This window comes from Nannobrachium achirus (assembly GCF_963921795.1).
Source record: "Nannobrachium achirus genome assembly, chromosome: 12".
NCBI classification, from domain to species: domain Eukaryota; kingdom Metazoa; phylum Chordata; class Actinopteri; order Myctophiformes; family Myctophidae; genus Nannobrachium; species Nannobrachium achirus.
The window spans coordinates 7,139,779-7,154,722 of record NC_137832.1 but is presented as its reverse complement, the minus strand read 5'-3'; the positions used below and the strand labels follow the sequence as shown (position 1 = coordinate 7,154,722).

The window sequence follows — 14,944 nt, the reverse complement described above, 5'->3', positions numbered from 1 at the left end:
AGCCATACCTCTCCTGACCACACACACAGACCACAAACACACACACACACGTTAAAGGAGGGGCGCTATTGAGCAGGCAGACTCAACACCCTCTCTCTCTCTCTCTCTCTCTCTCTCTCTCTCTCTCTCTCTCTCTCTCTCTCTCACACACTGTAGACACACACGTAGCAAGGAGGGCGCGCGCGCGCAGACACACACACACACACACACACACACACACACACACACACACACACACACACACACACAAATGTCCGCGACTGGGTGGCTGCAACAGCACGCACAACGTTTTTTCACTCTCTCTGATGATGCACGCAGCGTGCAACTCCTGTGTGTGTGTGTGTGTGTGTGTGTGTGTGTGGCTGCTCGCGCTAATGTTGCAGCCGGAGACAACTCTGATTGGAAGTGGCGTGCCGCTGAATGGAGCTCCCTGCTTGTGTTCCCACTACTTTACCTCGCATTGGATTTTTATTATTTTTCGGCGCTGTTGTGTGCACTCTGCACTGCAGCTCCGTCCGTCCGTCCGTCCGTTCAACACACATCACCCAAGTAAATCCTGGTTTATACTTCTTCATCACGGCGTGTTCTGTGACAAAATGTGGCTGATCTACAAGCTCACAACGCCTCGCATCCGCGACGCGTTGTGAGCTTGTAGATCTGCTATTTTCCAGGCGCAGAAACTTGCAGCGCAGCGCACGTTATTATTTGTATTATTTAATAATCTAACATAGCCTACTATTTAAATACTTTCACAAGCCACATTGTGGCTTAATATTCACATTAAGGGTAACAAGCAGGCACGCTGCATGCCATGCACTGCACATTAGAACAAGTTTGCTTGTGAGTGTAAATCAGTGGCTTCCTCAAAGAAAAAGAAAGGAGGGGAAAAAGCGTTGGAAACATAAGGTTCGGGCCTCGGCGCGGGTCGGACGCATTTTAATGATTAATGCTCGGACGTCGATTCGGGTCGGACAAAAAACTGTCGGACACGGCCCACACGGGTTCAGAACGGACAGAAAAAATTGGCCCGATCCCATCTCTAATCTACAAGCTCACAATGCGTCCACCCCGTCCATCATTAGCCGAGTTTCTTAAAGCAGGTCAAAATAATAATAAACAAATAATAGTTGGAAATAGTTGGATTTAAGATCACAATGCGTCCGTCCGGCCGTCCGTCTGTCTCCCGCCACTGTTGAGCATGAGCAACCTTGCAATCCATGTATTTGACTCTTTTTATTTGACTCTTTTTATTTGACCACCACTCAGTTCACAACAAGGTGTGATTTTTTTACCTGGGATCCTAGTCTCTTTGAGGCACTACACTGTCGTCTCTGAACTGTACTTGTGTGATTATTCAGCTGGTCTATGGACTAAACCAGGGGTCCTCAACGTTTTCAGGCCAAGGACCCCTTAAATGAGAGAGAGATGAAGCAGGGACCCCCACAACCTGTTCATAGATTCCATATCGTTTCATTGTTTGACAGCACAATCATCAGCATATTTTGGATTCATGTCAATTTGTGTTTTGAAATATCTAACCACTTGAACGGTCAATAATGAATAAACTTGACCTTTCACTCTGTACTTAGTCTGCTCTTTTTCCCCTCTACACCAAACCTCTTTGCCGAAAATAGCCGATCTACAAGCTCACAACGTGATCTTTTAGATCGGCTATTTTTGGCTAAAGTTATCAGAATATGGGCGCTGCAGTTCAAGTGGTTAATATAGAAAAGGGGAGTTTCTTTTACACAACGTTCTAAGACAGACAAGAGTTGGCTATTCAAAAAGAGCAGCTTTATTTTGAAGAAAACGTTTGCAAATCTTTGAATATATATTCTTTCAAAGTGAACATTTTTAACTAAAATCTTTTCTTCTGGCAGGGTCCCTGGAACAAAATATTTTGAGAGTGGGGTCTGTGGTGAAATACATATAATTCTAGGGGAGCTTGACATATAAAGACTTTGAGCACCACAGATAAAGAAAACATGGCTTAACCCATTTAGGCCTAGAATTATTGAATGCTTTAACCAGTGAAAAATAGCAGATATACAAGCTCACAGCGCGGCACCGAGTGCCGCGCTGCGAGCTTGTAGATCTGCTATTTTTGAAAAAGTCGTGAAAATGTGTGCAAATCTTTGAATATATGTATTTTCAAAGCGAACGTTTGTAACTCAAATTTTGCTTCTGGGAGGTCCCTGGAACTAAATATTTTGAGATGGGGGTCCGTGGCCAAATAAATATCATTTTGGGGGTCCTTCACATGAAAAAGTTTGAGAACCACTGACAAAGTAGTCTCTCAAGAACAGACTAACTGAGCTCCAGTTAAGTGAAAAGGACATTTTCTTTGACGATGGCTGGCCAGATTGCTGACATAGAAACATGGGTTTTTCAAAAAACCTTAGAAGGATTCAAAAGACACTTATAGAATCGGGTCAAAATTCCAATTTTCACGATTTTTTAAAAATAGCAGATCTACAAGCTCGCAGCGCGGCACTCGGTGCCGCGCTGTGAGCTTGTATATCTGCTATTTTTCAATAGTTAAAGCATAAAATAATGATACACAATACTGTGTACCCGTTCTAAGTGTTTGAATCGTAAATTGCAGGTTCGGCTCAGAACGGCAGCCTGGCCCTCAAGTCGCCGTCGGCCCCGGTCTCGTCGGCGATGAGCGCCGTGGCCTCCACCATCGAGGCCCGCCTGGGGAAGCAGATCAACGTCAGCAAGCGGGGGACCATCTACATCGGCAAGAAGCGAGGGAGGAAGCCGCGCTCGGAGACCCAGGCCCAGGGCTCCTCCTCCTCCTCCATCAACCCCTCCTCCAAGTGGGCCGGCAGGGACAGGCCCGCCTCCGTCGCCAGCCTCTACGACAGCCTCCTAGTGCCTTCCACACAAGGTCGGTACTTCACACTGGGTTGTGATTTATTTTATTTTATTTTATTTTATTTTATTTTATTTTATTTTATTTTATTTTATTTTATACTGGCTGTGATTTATTTTATTTTATTTTACTTCACACTGGCTGTGACTTATTTTATTTTATTTTATTTTATTTTATTTTATTTTATTTTATTTTACACTGGCTGTGACTTATTTTATTTTATTTTATTTTATTTTATCCAGGTTTGGTAGTTTAGTTAGTGGGGTTGCTGTAGGCAACGCACTATTGTTCTAGGTCAGACAACCTTTATGCCAGCTAAAGCAAACCTGCTTTTTGTTGAAAATGAAAAAAAAAAAAATTAAATACAATTTAAAAAAAAAGAGACGATAAAATGACCAAAGTTCTTTTTTTTTTAAGTAGAATATCCCTTTAAGTTCGGTTCCCCTATACAGGACAGTGTTATGAGATCCCTTCTCTAACGGCCGTTAAAAAAGCACTGAAGACCGCAATTGTAATTTTTTTCTGTTCTTGATGCACCGAAGCCATGCTACTCATATGCTGAGTTGGCAGTGCCCAGAATCGAACCCATGACCTTATGGTCCAAAGGCAAGAGCTCTACCAACTGAGCTACCCAGACACACTGGATTAGTGCACAGAAATACCAGAAATACTCTGATTACATTTACTCTGATTACTTTTACGCTGACCCTCTGAAATAAGAAAAAATCTATAAAATACTGTGGCACTCTGCGATTAAATCATTAGTGACCTTAAGCAACGCTACGGCAACGGCAGATGACAACGGTAACCGGAAATGATTCCGCGCTCGATAGATAAACCTGCCGTCGCCGCAGCCGGCTCTACTACAGCAGAAGGTCCCTTCCCACGTAGCGCCTACTCTGTCTGCTGCGTGTACGCGCCGCCATGGGAACCAAAGCGTTCAGTGAAAGCGGTGGGAACCTGTCGCCGCCGAGGCTTTGCTTAACCATTTTGATCGCTACGGCGATTACGTCATAGCAGCCGTAGTCCGCCTGGCGTTGCCGTCCTGAAAATCATCTAGCTTAAAGTCGCTACTGTTTAATCGACGGCATCCCAAGTGTTAATAACCTTCTTGCCTTCCAACACACAGTGTCCCCTCCCGGCTCCATGGGCCCCGGGGGCGTCCTGAGAGCCGCCCACCACCACCACCACCCCCACCACCACCACCCCCACCACCACCACTCGGACGCCGCCATGCCCAGCTTGCAGCCCATCTCGGCGCTGCCCGCCAAGCCGCCCGGCGCCCGGGGCTTCCTGTCCGGCGGCTGGAAGCTGTCGCCGCCCCGCCTCCTGGCCAACTCGCCCTCCCACCTGTCGGAGGGCGCCGCCTCCTCCGTCAAGGAGGTGACGCTGTCGCCCATCAGCGAGTCGCACAGCGAGGAGACCATCCCCAGCGACAGCGGCATCGGCACCGACAACAACAGCACGTCGGACCAGACGGAGAAGGCGTCGGCCTCGCGCCGCAGGTACGACGATGGACGCGCTCGCCTCTCTGGTCTCTCGTACCCAAAACGTTTGTTCATCTGTTGTAGAACGGGTACACATTATTGTGTATCATTATTTTATGCTTTAACTATTGAAAAATAGCAGATATACAAGCTCACAGCGCGGCAGTGCCGCGCTGTGAGCTTGTAGATCTGCTATTTTTGAGAAATCGTGAAAATTAGAATTTTGACCCGATTCTATAAGTGTCTTTTGAATCCTTCTAAGATTTGTTGAAATACCCTATGTTTCTATGTCAGCAATCTGTCTAGCCATCGTCAAAGAAAAGGTCCTTTTCACTTAAATGGAGCTCAGTTAGTCTGTTCTTGAGAGACTACTATGTCAGTGGTTCTCAAACCTTTTCATGTGAAGGACCCCAAACTGATATTTATTTGGCCACGGACCCCCATCTCAAAATATATAGTTCCAGGGACCCCCAGAAGCAAAATTTGAGTTACAAACGTTCGCTTAAAGATTTGCACACATTTTTACGACTTTTTCAAAAACCGCGCTGTGAGCTATTTTGATGCCGATACTTTTACTTATTTTACATTTTAATTTGAATTCCAGACTTTTACTTGTAACAGAGTATTTCTACACTGTATTGGTGCTTTTGCTTACAGTAACACTTAAAGTAAATTTTCCCACCACTGTGCATATGTGTGTGTGTGTGTGTGTGTGTGTGTGTGTGTGTGTGTGTATGTGTGTGTGTGTGCGTGCGTGCGTGCGTGCGTGCGTGCGTGTGTGTGTGTGTGTGCGTGCAGCTCTCAGCCCAGGTACAGTGTGCTACTATAAAGAGGAGCGACAATTGGAAACATGTGCCGATCAATTAACCCTGGCAGCGCTGCTGTGAGTCACTTCCCACGGCGGAGGGAACGCTCATAAACAGCCTCAGTTTGGGGGAAAGTGGAGAACCGTCTTCCCCGCTCCCTGCGTGTGCAAAGCACTGGTGCTTCTCAAACGTTTTCGTGTCAAGGACCCCCAAATTAACACGTATTAGACCCCCATTTGAAAACATAGACCAAGGACCCCCATAAGAGAAGATTTCTTTTTTTTACAGCTATAGCAGTGATTCTCAACCATCAACGAACCCCAGTTTGACATGCATTAGGCTACGGAACCCGAATTTAATGGCATTTCTATCTGTGGAACCACAATTTATATCGTAAAACCAATGTTAATTTAACTCTGACAGTGTACACTCTCTGAGTTACGTTTGGTTTCTAACTATCATTTAGCTGGGGACCCCCTAGATAACTCAGAAAGAGTACAAATGTGCACACTATCTGAGTTATGGGGGTCCTTGAAATGCAAGAGTTTGAGAACCACTGTCCCCCTAAAGCTGCGTGATACAAACAGGAAAACAATCCAGTTTGGGAGTCTCTGACCCGACCAAAATGGTTGCATTTTGTAGTTACACCGCGTTGTGTTTCTCCACCAGGTACTCCTTCGACCTGTGCGGCTTTGAGAGCCCGGAGGCTGCAGTTCTGGAGGCGTCCAGCAGGGGCAGCAGAGGGCGGTGCGAGCGGCAGGCGGCGGTGGTCGACAGCTTCCTGTCGCAGCAGGAGAAGAAGCAGAAGCACCACCGCAGGAAGAGGAAGTGCCTGCAGAGCCGGGACCACCTTCACTTCCTGTCCGAGCTGGAAGAGGTGAGCGACGCCGTTCACGACCAATGCCGTCGTCACAGACATCGCACATACAGCGCGACCGCACGACTTTCAGCAGGAGAATGTTAGCAGTGGCAGGGGCTGAAATCTCACCTTTGGAATAGCCTGGGATCGCTTCCAATTTCGGGATTTGATCCGGTCGGGAGCGGAAACCACTCTACGTCATGTTGTAGTCCTCAAAGGACTACAACAGGGTTCCCCAATAGGCGGCCCGTGGGCCATTTGCGGCCCACGGGGGGCTACTGTCTGGCCCACACCAACCCCAGTAATAATGGTGGTATAAGAGCAGCAACAACACTAGTATATCGTCGTTGTCGGGTGGAAATCGCGTATCTCCAAATTTCTACGTTCTTTCGCAAATCATACAAGGCTACAAAAGTAGTGAAAACAGCAGATCTACAAGCACACAAGCACACAACGCCTCGCAGTGCGAGGCTGTTTTCACTAGTTTAAATCATTTTTAAAATGATAAATTCAAAACGAACGGTTTTGGACATACAAGATTTTCACCCGACAATGACGAAAACTGTCGCTGGAGTATCGGGAACGCCACCGTCGCCCCCTGTATGTTGTGGCCCTCGGCTTGGTACCCTAGACATAATTCGGCCCTTGGGGAAAACTAATTGGGGAACCCTGGACTACAATTTTGCTGGAAAGATCAAACCGGATTCAGTTTTAACCCAAAATAATTCCCCTGCGCTCGAGGACATACTTTTAGGGCCTACCTAATAAACCCCTTGATGCGCATAGTTTTGCTTTTGGAAAATGTGTTTGGTAAGTGCATCTTTTAGTCCAACGACTGGCAAGACTACACTAGGCTACTCGAGCATTTTAATAGGGATTGGGGAAACAAAACAAAGCAACGCCGCTTCTTCTGCTTGTGGTTTCCGCCTAGACCAGATCAAACGTCCCGTTGTAAACGAATACCAGGCTTTCCTCTTCGGAAAGACTGGTGACGCGAGGTTACCTTTGGACAGAATTGTGTCCATTTCTGGCCTGAAAATAGCTCAAAATGTAAGCTTGTAGATCGGCTATTGTGTATAGTATAATCAAACCTTTACTGGACGGAATGGGTTTCTACACACAGAGGGCAATTATTTTTAACATAAAACGCTCCATTCATGTTCAGGAGAGTTTGGAAAAGGCAACTCACTCGAATGCTGCCTCCGGGTATGACATTTAAAGGGGTCATCCCTACAGTATGTCCCCTTGGTTCCAAGTTCCCCCGTGTGGGTCCTATGTTCCCTGCTTACCTTAGAGCAGTGTTTCTCAAATGGGGTTACGTGTACCCCTAGGAGTACGTGGAGGTACTGCTGGGGGTACTCGAAAATGCCCCCAAAAAATAAAAAGTAGTATAGTATAAATCATGCCAATATTGTTCATATTTTTAACTCAAAATTGAAATAGGAGGGGAATTGAATTAGGAGGGGAAAAATTACTGTTATTTTTAATGATGACACTTGGAGAACACTTGATGACACTTGGAGAGTTGCCCAAATTACCAGGAAACTGGGATGTGTTTTAAAGTTGTTTGAATGTATTGAAGTTACTGACAGGAAAACTTCTTATTTGTGATTTTATATGCTTGAAATGGGGGGTTATCAAAGCATCACATACTATCATTTATGTATATTTCAATTGCAGTTTTATAAGAAAAATGTTGTCGGGTAAAGGGGGTACTTGGATTCAGAAATCAGGGAAAGGGAGACTCAAGCCAAAAAAGATTGAGAAACACTGCCTTAGAGTAAGGAATGTAACCGGGGAACATAGAACCCGGGGTACATACACTCCTGTGGAAACGGGGCATTTGCAGATCTGCTATGTTAGGAGCGCCACACCCGAGCGCAACCGAACATACAATTACTTGTCTTTTAGTTCCACTGTCCTCTTTGTTGTCAATATATTTAAACTTCGTTTTAGTCATCATAGCTTAATCTTTATTTAGTTTTTACTTTGTCGGAAGGCAGTCGGCGAACATTTTCCGCCATGGTTTCAGTCGACGGAATGAACACCGACGCACAACACAGCAATACGTATTTACGTATACAGATCAATCTAAAAAAAAGAATCGAATATTGTGTAAAAAAGTATTGCAGATACCATAGCACCCCAAATCATAACTGACTTCGAAAACTTCCCTCTGGACTTCAAGCGACTCTGACTTCAGAAGGTTGACATTTCTCTTGTATAAATCCTTGTTTTGAGTGGTCTCGTGTAATATTGTAATACAACTGCTCAAAAAATTAACGTAACAAAATGTTCCCTTAATTCTTTGAGCTTACTTTGAGCACTACTACAGTATACTATTCTGAAATACATTCAAATAAATGAAGCTTCGTTTCTTAAATATGGACTTTTCATATTTATGAAGCTGTATGCCATAAAAAAAATCAAAATTTGAACAAAGAAAAGGTTTGGAATAATTCACTGAATTTGCAATGTATCTAGAATATATGAAAGTTTCAAGAATATTTACTTTGACCAAACATTCACATTTTCTGATAATTTGTACGTCTTCCCTTGTGTGTGTGTCCAGGTGGTGTTGAAGCTGCAGCAGCTGCGCGTGTCCCACCGCCGCTACGCCTGCTACCCCCAGCACCCCTACCCCTCCATCTTCCGCCTCAACTTCCACCACTACTACCCCTACGCCGCCTACGACTCCTACCCCTGCGACTCGGTCCCCGCGTACCTCCGGAGCCGGAGCTCCTCCTCCGCCGAGCTCAAGGCCAAGAGGCGGCGCGGCCGGCCGGCCAAGGCCAGTGGCGGCGGCGAGCCCATCTCCACCACCAAGGTTATAATAGTTTGGGATTCTCCTTATTATGTTTTATTTTTTATTAGTTTTGAGGTTTTGTTTTCAATTACAGTTTAGTTTTAATTCGTTTTTAAAGTGAGGTTGCTAATTTTGTTTCGTTTTTATTTTTTTAAATGCTTAGTTTTAGTTTAATTTTCATTAGCTTTAGTGTTAGTTTTAGTCTTTTACGTAATATGAGGTATTTGTCAGTGGGTGAGATTAAAAAAAGCTCCGGAAAAAGTATTGTCTAATAAAGAAAGTCTACAAAACATCATATTGTTGAGAGTGGCAGGAATGTTGAGACATACAACTTCTCTCTTTGACCTCACCAACTGGTGTTTTGTTTATGTTTTATTTCCACAAAAGACGAAAACTATGGAGATTTTCTCTATAATTTTAGTTTATTTTAGTTAGTTTTGTAAACAAACAATACAGTTTTTTAGTTAGTTTTCGTTTGCTATAATAACCTTGTTCTCCGCCTCCTCCTCCAAGCTCTCGCCTTTCGTCCAGGGGTACGGCGCCTACCCCCTGGCGGGGGGCAACTACTATGCAGCACCTTACGCCATGCCTTACCCGCCCCCGCTGAGCCTGGGCTACTACCCCCACCACGCCGCGCACCACCCGCCCCTCTACCTGCCCCACCACCACCCACTGGGACCCTCGCAGCCCTCGCCCTTCATGAGGCCCGCCGTGCCCCCGCCCAAGGCCTTCCACGCCTCCTCATCCGGGGGGCACGCCAAGCTGCAGGCCGCCGCCGCCAAGCACCGGGGGTCCGGCAGCCCCTTGCAGGTACAGTAGGAGGAGCGGCTCTCTTGTCACAGATATTACATGATCGCGATTTTTTTTCCGTAATCGTCATATTCATAAACTGTAAGAATACAGTTATTTTCAGTCAGTTCTAACCAAAATGGCTATTATCTCAACGTTTTCCTCGCAACATAATCACTAAAATATCATTACTCTCAGGCAGAAACCTCTGTCGCACAAAACTAGTGAAAACAGCCGATCTACAAGCACACAACACCTTGTGTGCTTTTAGATCTGCTGTTTTCACTAGTTTAGTACATTTTATAGATGATAAATACAAAATGAACGCTTTTGGACATAGAAGGTTTCCACCCGACAACGACGATATGCCATAAATATAAGGTGCTGGGAGTGAAAATTATAATGTGGGGGTGCCTTGAATTAAAAAAAAATATGTATGGGGTGCCCTGAGACAAAAAGGTTTGGGAACCCCTGTGCTAAATGCCTAAACTGTAAACTGTAAAAATGTCCTGGTGGGTTTGCAGGGCTCCTCCGCGCGGGGAGACGGCCTGGGGTCCCTGGGCGGGAGCGCGGGGGTCTCGACGGGCGTCGGGCTGGGAGGAGGAGGAGGAGGAGGGGCCCGCCTCCACAAGAGGAAGCACAAGCACAAACACAAGCACAAGGACGAGCCTCTGCTGTCGCCGCGCGACCGCCACGAGCTGGGAGGCCTGTTCAGCGGCGCCAAGGCCAGCGCACGCCTCGGCATGCTGGGTGACCGCGGCAGGGACCTGGCCAATCAGGTAAAAGGGGCCTTCCTGCCTGCCTGCCTGCCGCCACTATAGTGTGTGCCAATGGTGATGCAATTGTAGTCCTATAGCGGCCATATTTTGGGTCAAACACAGGTGTTTCAATTGTTTGATTGGCATAGGACTACTACTACTACTCCAATCAGAACACCTGTGTAAGCAGTGTTTGACCCAAAAAATGGCCGCTCTAGGACTACAATTGGCACACCCTATAGAGCATCGCAGTTGAAGCCCCACCCCGTCTTCACTCTGGTGTCGGAAGCGTTTTCCCCATTCATTTCTTCCATAGACATTTCATAAAGTATTTATTTTAACGTTTTTAAGCCTTGGACAAAGCCACCTCGGCTGGTGAGGAATCATGACAATATTCATTTTTTTGTTGTTGAATGCAACGATTAATTAGAAAGCTGAAAAAAAGGGCAGGGTACAAGACTGTGTACACCAGTAAGACTTCCTAATCGGGAGATAAGCGACCGTTGGTCGCTTATCTCCACAAATAGGCCAAAAGTTTGTTTTACCAATTATTACACTCTATGTGAACATTTACATCAACAAATCCCAAGTACTGGTTTTTAGGGGTGCTGAGTGTGGTGCAGCAGCGTGTCATGCATTTTCTGCAGGGCCTTGTCACACCTTTGCCCTGCTCATATCTCCGCATCAGTATGACATCACACTGCTGACATCAGTATGACATCACACCGTACACAAATGACCCTTATATAAGACCGGCATTATCTACCGACAGATTAGTAACAAGATGTCAAAATCGTTGAAGGTTGAATCTCCAGATATGGAGATAACCAACACATCCCTCCATATATGGAGATAACCGACGAATCTCACTAAGTCTGACCTCACAAGCCCCATATTTGGACACGAACAACATATAACTCCATATATAGAGACATAGCTGCTGACATCAATATGACATCACACTGCTGACATCAGTATGACATCACACCGTACACAAATGACCCTTATATAAGACCGGCATTATCTACCGACAGATTAGTAACAAGATGTCAAAATCGTTGAAGGTTGAATCTCCAGATATGGAGATAACCAACACATCCCTCCATATATGGAGATAACCGACGAATCTCACTAAGTCTGACCTCACAAGCCCCATATTTGGACACGAACAACATATAACTCCATATATAGAGACATAGCTGCTGACATCAGTATGACATCACACTGCTGACATCAGTATGACATCACACCGTACACAAATGACCCTTATATAAGACCGGCATTATCTACCGACAGATTAGTAACAAGATGTCAAAATCGTTGAAGGTTGAATCTCCAGATATGGAGATAACCAACACATCCCTCCATATATGGTGTGATGTCATACTGATGTCAGCAGTGTGATGTCATACTGATGCGGAGATATGAGCAGGGCAAAGGTGTGACGTGTGACCGACGGACGGACGGACGGCCGGTGGAGGTTTTGATACTAAACTGCGACCTGACGGTCGCAATCATTATTTTCAAAATTGCGGAAACTACACTCCCAGAATGCATTGCGAATGACACAAGATAAAAGGATTTTTTTAGCTCTGCCAGTGAGGAGGGACATGCAGAACAGAGAGCGTGAGTGACGTCTCTAAAATTCTAATAGGATAGGATATATTTGTAATAACGGTAATTCAATCATTATTTCAGATGTCACACTTACAATACAATGAAACAGCATTGCAAAAATACAAATATATACAAAAATAAAAGCACAATGCACCAAGCCCAAATGTTCAGTTTCTGACATACAGATGTGCGCCAGTGGTTCCACAGTCTAGATGAGAACCTGACAGAACTGCGTGTAGGGTCCGTTCTAACAGTAATGACGTCATTAACTGACTCAGATGCCCTACACATAAACCCAGTGTTGGGGAAGTATGTAACTGAGTTACGTAACTAAGTTACATTTTGCTGTAACTTGCTGGTAACTGAGTTACATTCCTACTTCTGTAACGCATCAAGTAACTGAAATACTTTTTAGGTCATTTTGGGTCAAGTTACAAGTTACAAGAAGTTACAAGCAAAGTTATAATTTTACATTTAAGTTTTGTTAAGATTGACGATCAAATGTCATGTAACAGTTTAATGAATATGTATAGCAAAGGTGTAGCTATCACTATACACGGCACCAGACTTTTTCTATTTTTATACAAAAAGCCAACCTTTTTGAAATAAAATATAACATTCAGTTGAGAGGCATATTTCTGCTGGCATGTGACTTTTTTTGTTGGATATTCTATATTGTTTCATGTACACCAAATGTAGGCCTACATTCTCAATTTAACGCTGAAAGGGGTATAACTTTAACTTGATCAAGTTACTGCAATGGTGAGTTACTTGTAACTGTACAAGTTACGCATTCAAAGTAACTTCCCCAACACTGTAAACCTGTACACAAGGTTGCGTAGCACAGCAGAGCAGGTGGAAAACTCCGACACTGACAAACATCTGGCTCGCACTGGAGCTTCTCTGAGGTTAATAGCCGTTGTCCCCCCCTGTCAACCAGGGCTCTTCCTCCAAGCGCCTGTTGGAGTCAGACCGCCTGTCGTCGTCGTCCCACGGCCTGGCCCAGGCGCAGTTCCACTCGCACCAGATGGGACAGCCAATCGGCGGCTTCGCCAGCGGCTACGGCGGCGGCCAATCCCAGCGGCCGGAGCGGGTCTCTGAGCTGTTCCTGGGGGCGTCGCCAGAGGAGGAGGGGCGGAGCCGGAAGAGAGGCCTAGCCGTGTTCGGAGAGCAAGGGGTGATGTCCTTCCAGAACACCAGACTGGACCCGGGTCGCATGAGCCAGTGTTCCAGTCCAGCTCTTACTGGTAAGTGTTAATACCATGTACAACGCGCTGTTGTTGTTTTTTTTCTCTCAGAGTTACAGACCTTTATTCGTCCCTTTTGGACCACCTTCACGGATCAAATTAAACATTGGCCAAATTGTCAAATATTAGAGGCAGAAATTGTGTATTGGCGTATATGGCGGCCAATGGCGGTACAATCTAAAAACGAGTTTTGGGATAAATGGCGGCTTAAGTGTTAATCCCATGTACAACGCGCTGTTGTTGTTTTGTTTTTTTTTTCTCAGACGACTCAGCGCCGTTAGAATGTGTAAACCAGTGGAATAGAATAGTAAATAATATTGTTGTGGGGACTGCTCCTGAGACAGACTGCCGCTCAAAGGGACTGGCTGCACTAGAAAATGAGCGCTCCTGGCCTCAATCTCACTGGGTCTCAAAAACACTGTAACACACACACACACACACACACACACACACACACACACACACACACACACACACACACACACACAAACACACACACACACACACACACACACACACACACACACACACACACACACACACACACACATATTAGGGCTGGGATGCGATAAAAAAAAAATATCTAATTAATTACAGGCTTTGTAATTAATTACTCACAATTAATCGCTTTTTAATCGCATGTTAATATTTGACCCAAGAAGCATTCATTTTTTTTCAAGTAAAACACATTTTGTTGTATGAGTGAATCAACGAGTGAGTTTTTTAAATCTAAATTTCGCATCCACTGGGCCAAGCAAAGCGCTCTGATCGGCTACTTCTCCCTTTGCGTTTTGTTGTCTCTTCTTGGTTGGTGCATCGCTACGATCGGTCTGCCCGAAACTGAAGGTTCTGTGGCGCAAAAACTAAGTGCGATTAAAATGTGTAATTTTTTTTAATCGCGTTCATTTTCCGTAATTAATAAATCGCAATTAATCCGTTAAAGTCCCAGCTCTAATATATATATATATATATATATATATATATATATATATATATATATATATAAAAACAGCTAATGTGTCTTTTATTCTTTAATTTTTTGGGGGTACATGGTGTTATTCTGGCTTTTCTCTTCTCTTTTCTGAGCACATCTGGCAGGGGAGGAGAGAGAGAGAGAGAGGGAGAGAGAGAGAGAGAGAGGGAGAGAGAGAGAGAGAGAGAGAGAGAGACGGAGAAGGAAAGAGAGGGAGAGCGTTCTAGGGAGGGGGGGGGGGGGGGGGGCGTAACGCATGGATGGAGACGGCTATAACTCACCGATCTCTCCCCCCTCCTCTCCTCCCCTCCCCTCTCCCCCTCTCCTCCCCTCTGCTGCCAATCCCCTCAACCCACAGATATATTATTCACACAGTGTGATTTATTTTCTACAGACACGCAGTAAAAAAAAAACACAAGGAAAAAAAAGAAAGCGCCCCTCTCTCTCTCTCTCTCTCTCTCTCTCTCTCTCTCTTGCCTTGTGTGTTAAAAAGAGCTTGGCCCGGAGCCAGCCGCTTTAATGACTGGGGGGCCCCCGGGCTGGGAGGGGGGTGGGTGGGGGGGGCTTTGGGGTCTCGGTTAGAGGAGTATACACCACCATCCCCCCCACCCCCACCCCAGGGGGACCCGGGACTGGGATGACTCATACACACACACACACACACACACACACGCGCGCGCACACACACACACACACACACACACACACACACACACACACACAC

At 45.5% G+C, this 14,944-nt stretch overlaps 1 protein-coding gene across 1 annotated transcript in view; it reads left to right on the top strand.

Moving 5' to 3' along the window:
* setbp1 (SET binding protein 1) overlaps positions 1-14,944 on the top strand; it is a gene marked incomplete at both ends in the record, with an annotated part of 100,756 nt that overhangs the window by 44,624 nt on the left and 41,188 nt on the right. The window contains 7 exons of the mRNA XM_080738415.1: positions 2,606-2,893; positions 4,008-4,383; positions 5,841-6,048; positions 8,603-8,857; positions 9,350-9,646; positions 10,150-10,404; positions 12,941-13,247. Coding sequence (XP_080594541.1) covers positions 2,606-2,893; positions 4,008-4,383; positions 5,841-6,048; positions 8,603-8,857; positions 9,350-9,646; positions 10,150-10,404; positions 12,941-13,247 — 1,986 coding nt within the window. The remainder of the gene's footprint in view (positions 1-2,605; positions 2,894-4,007; positions 4,384-5,840; positions 6,049-8,602; positions 8,858-9,349; positions 9,647-10,149; positions 10,405-12,940; positions 13,248-14,944) is intronic.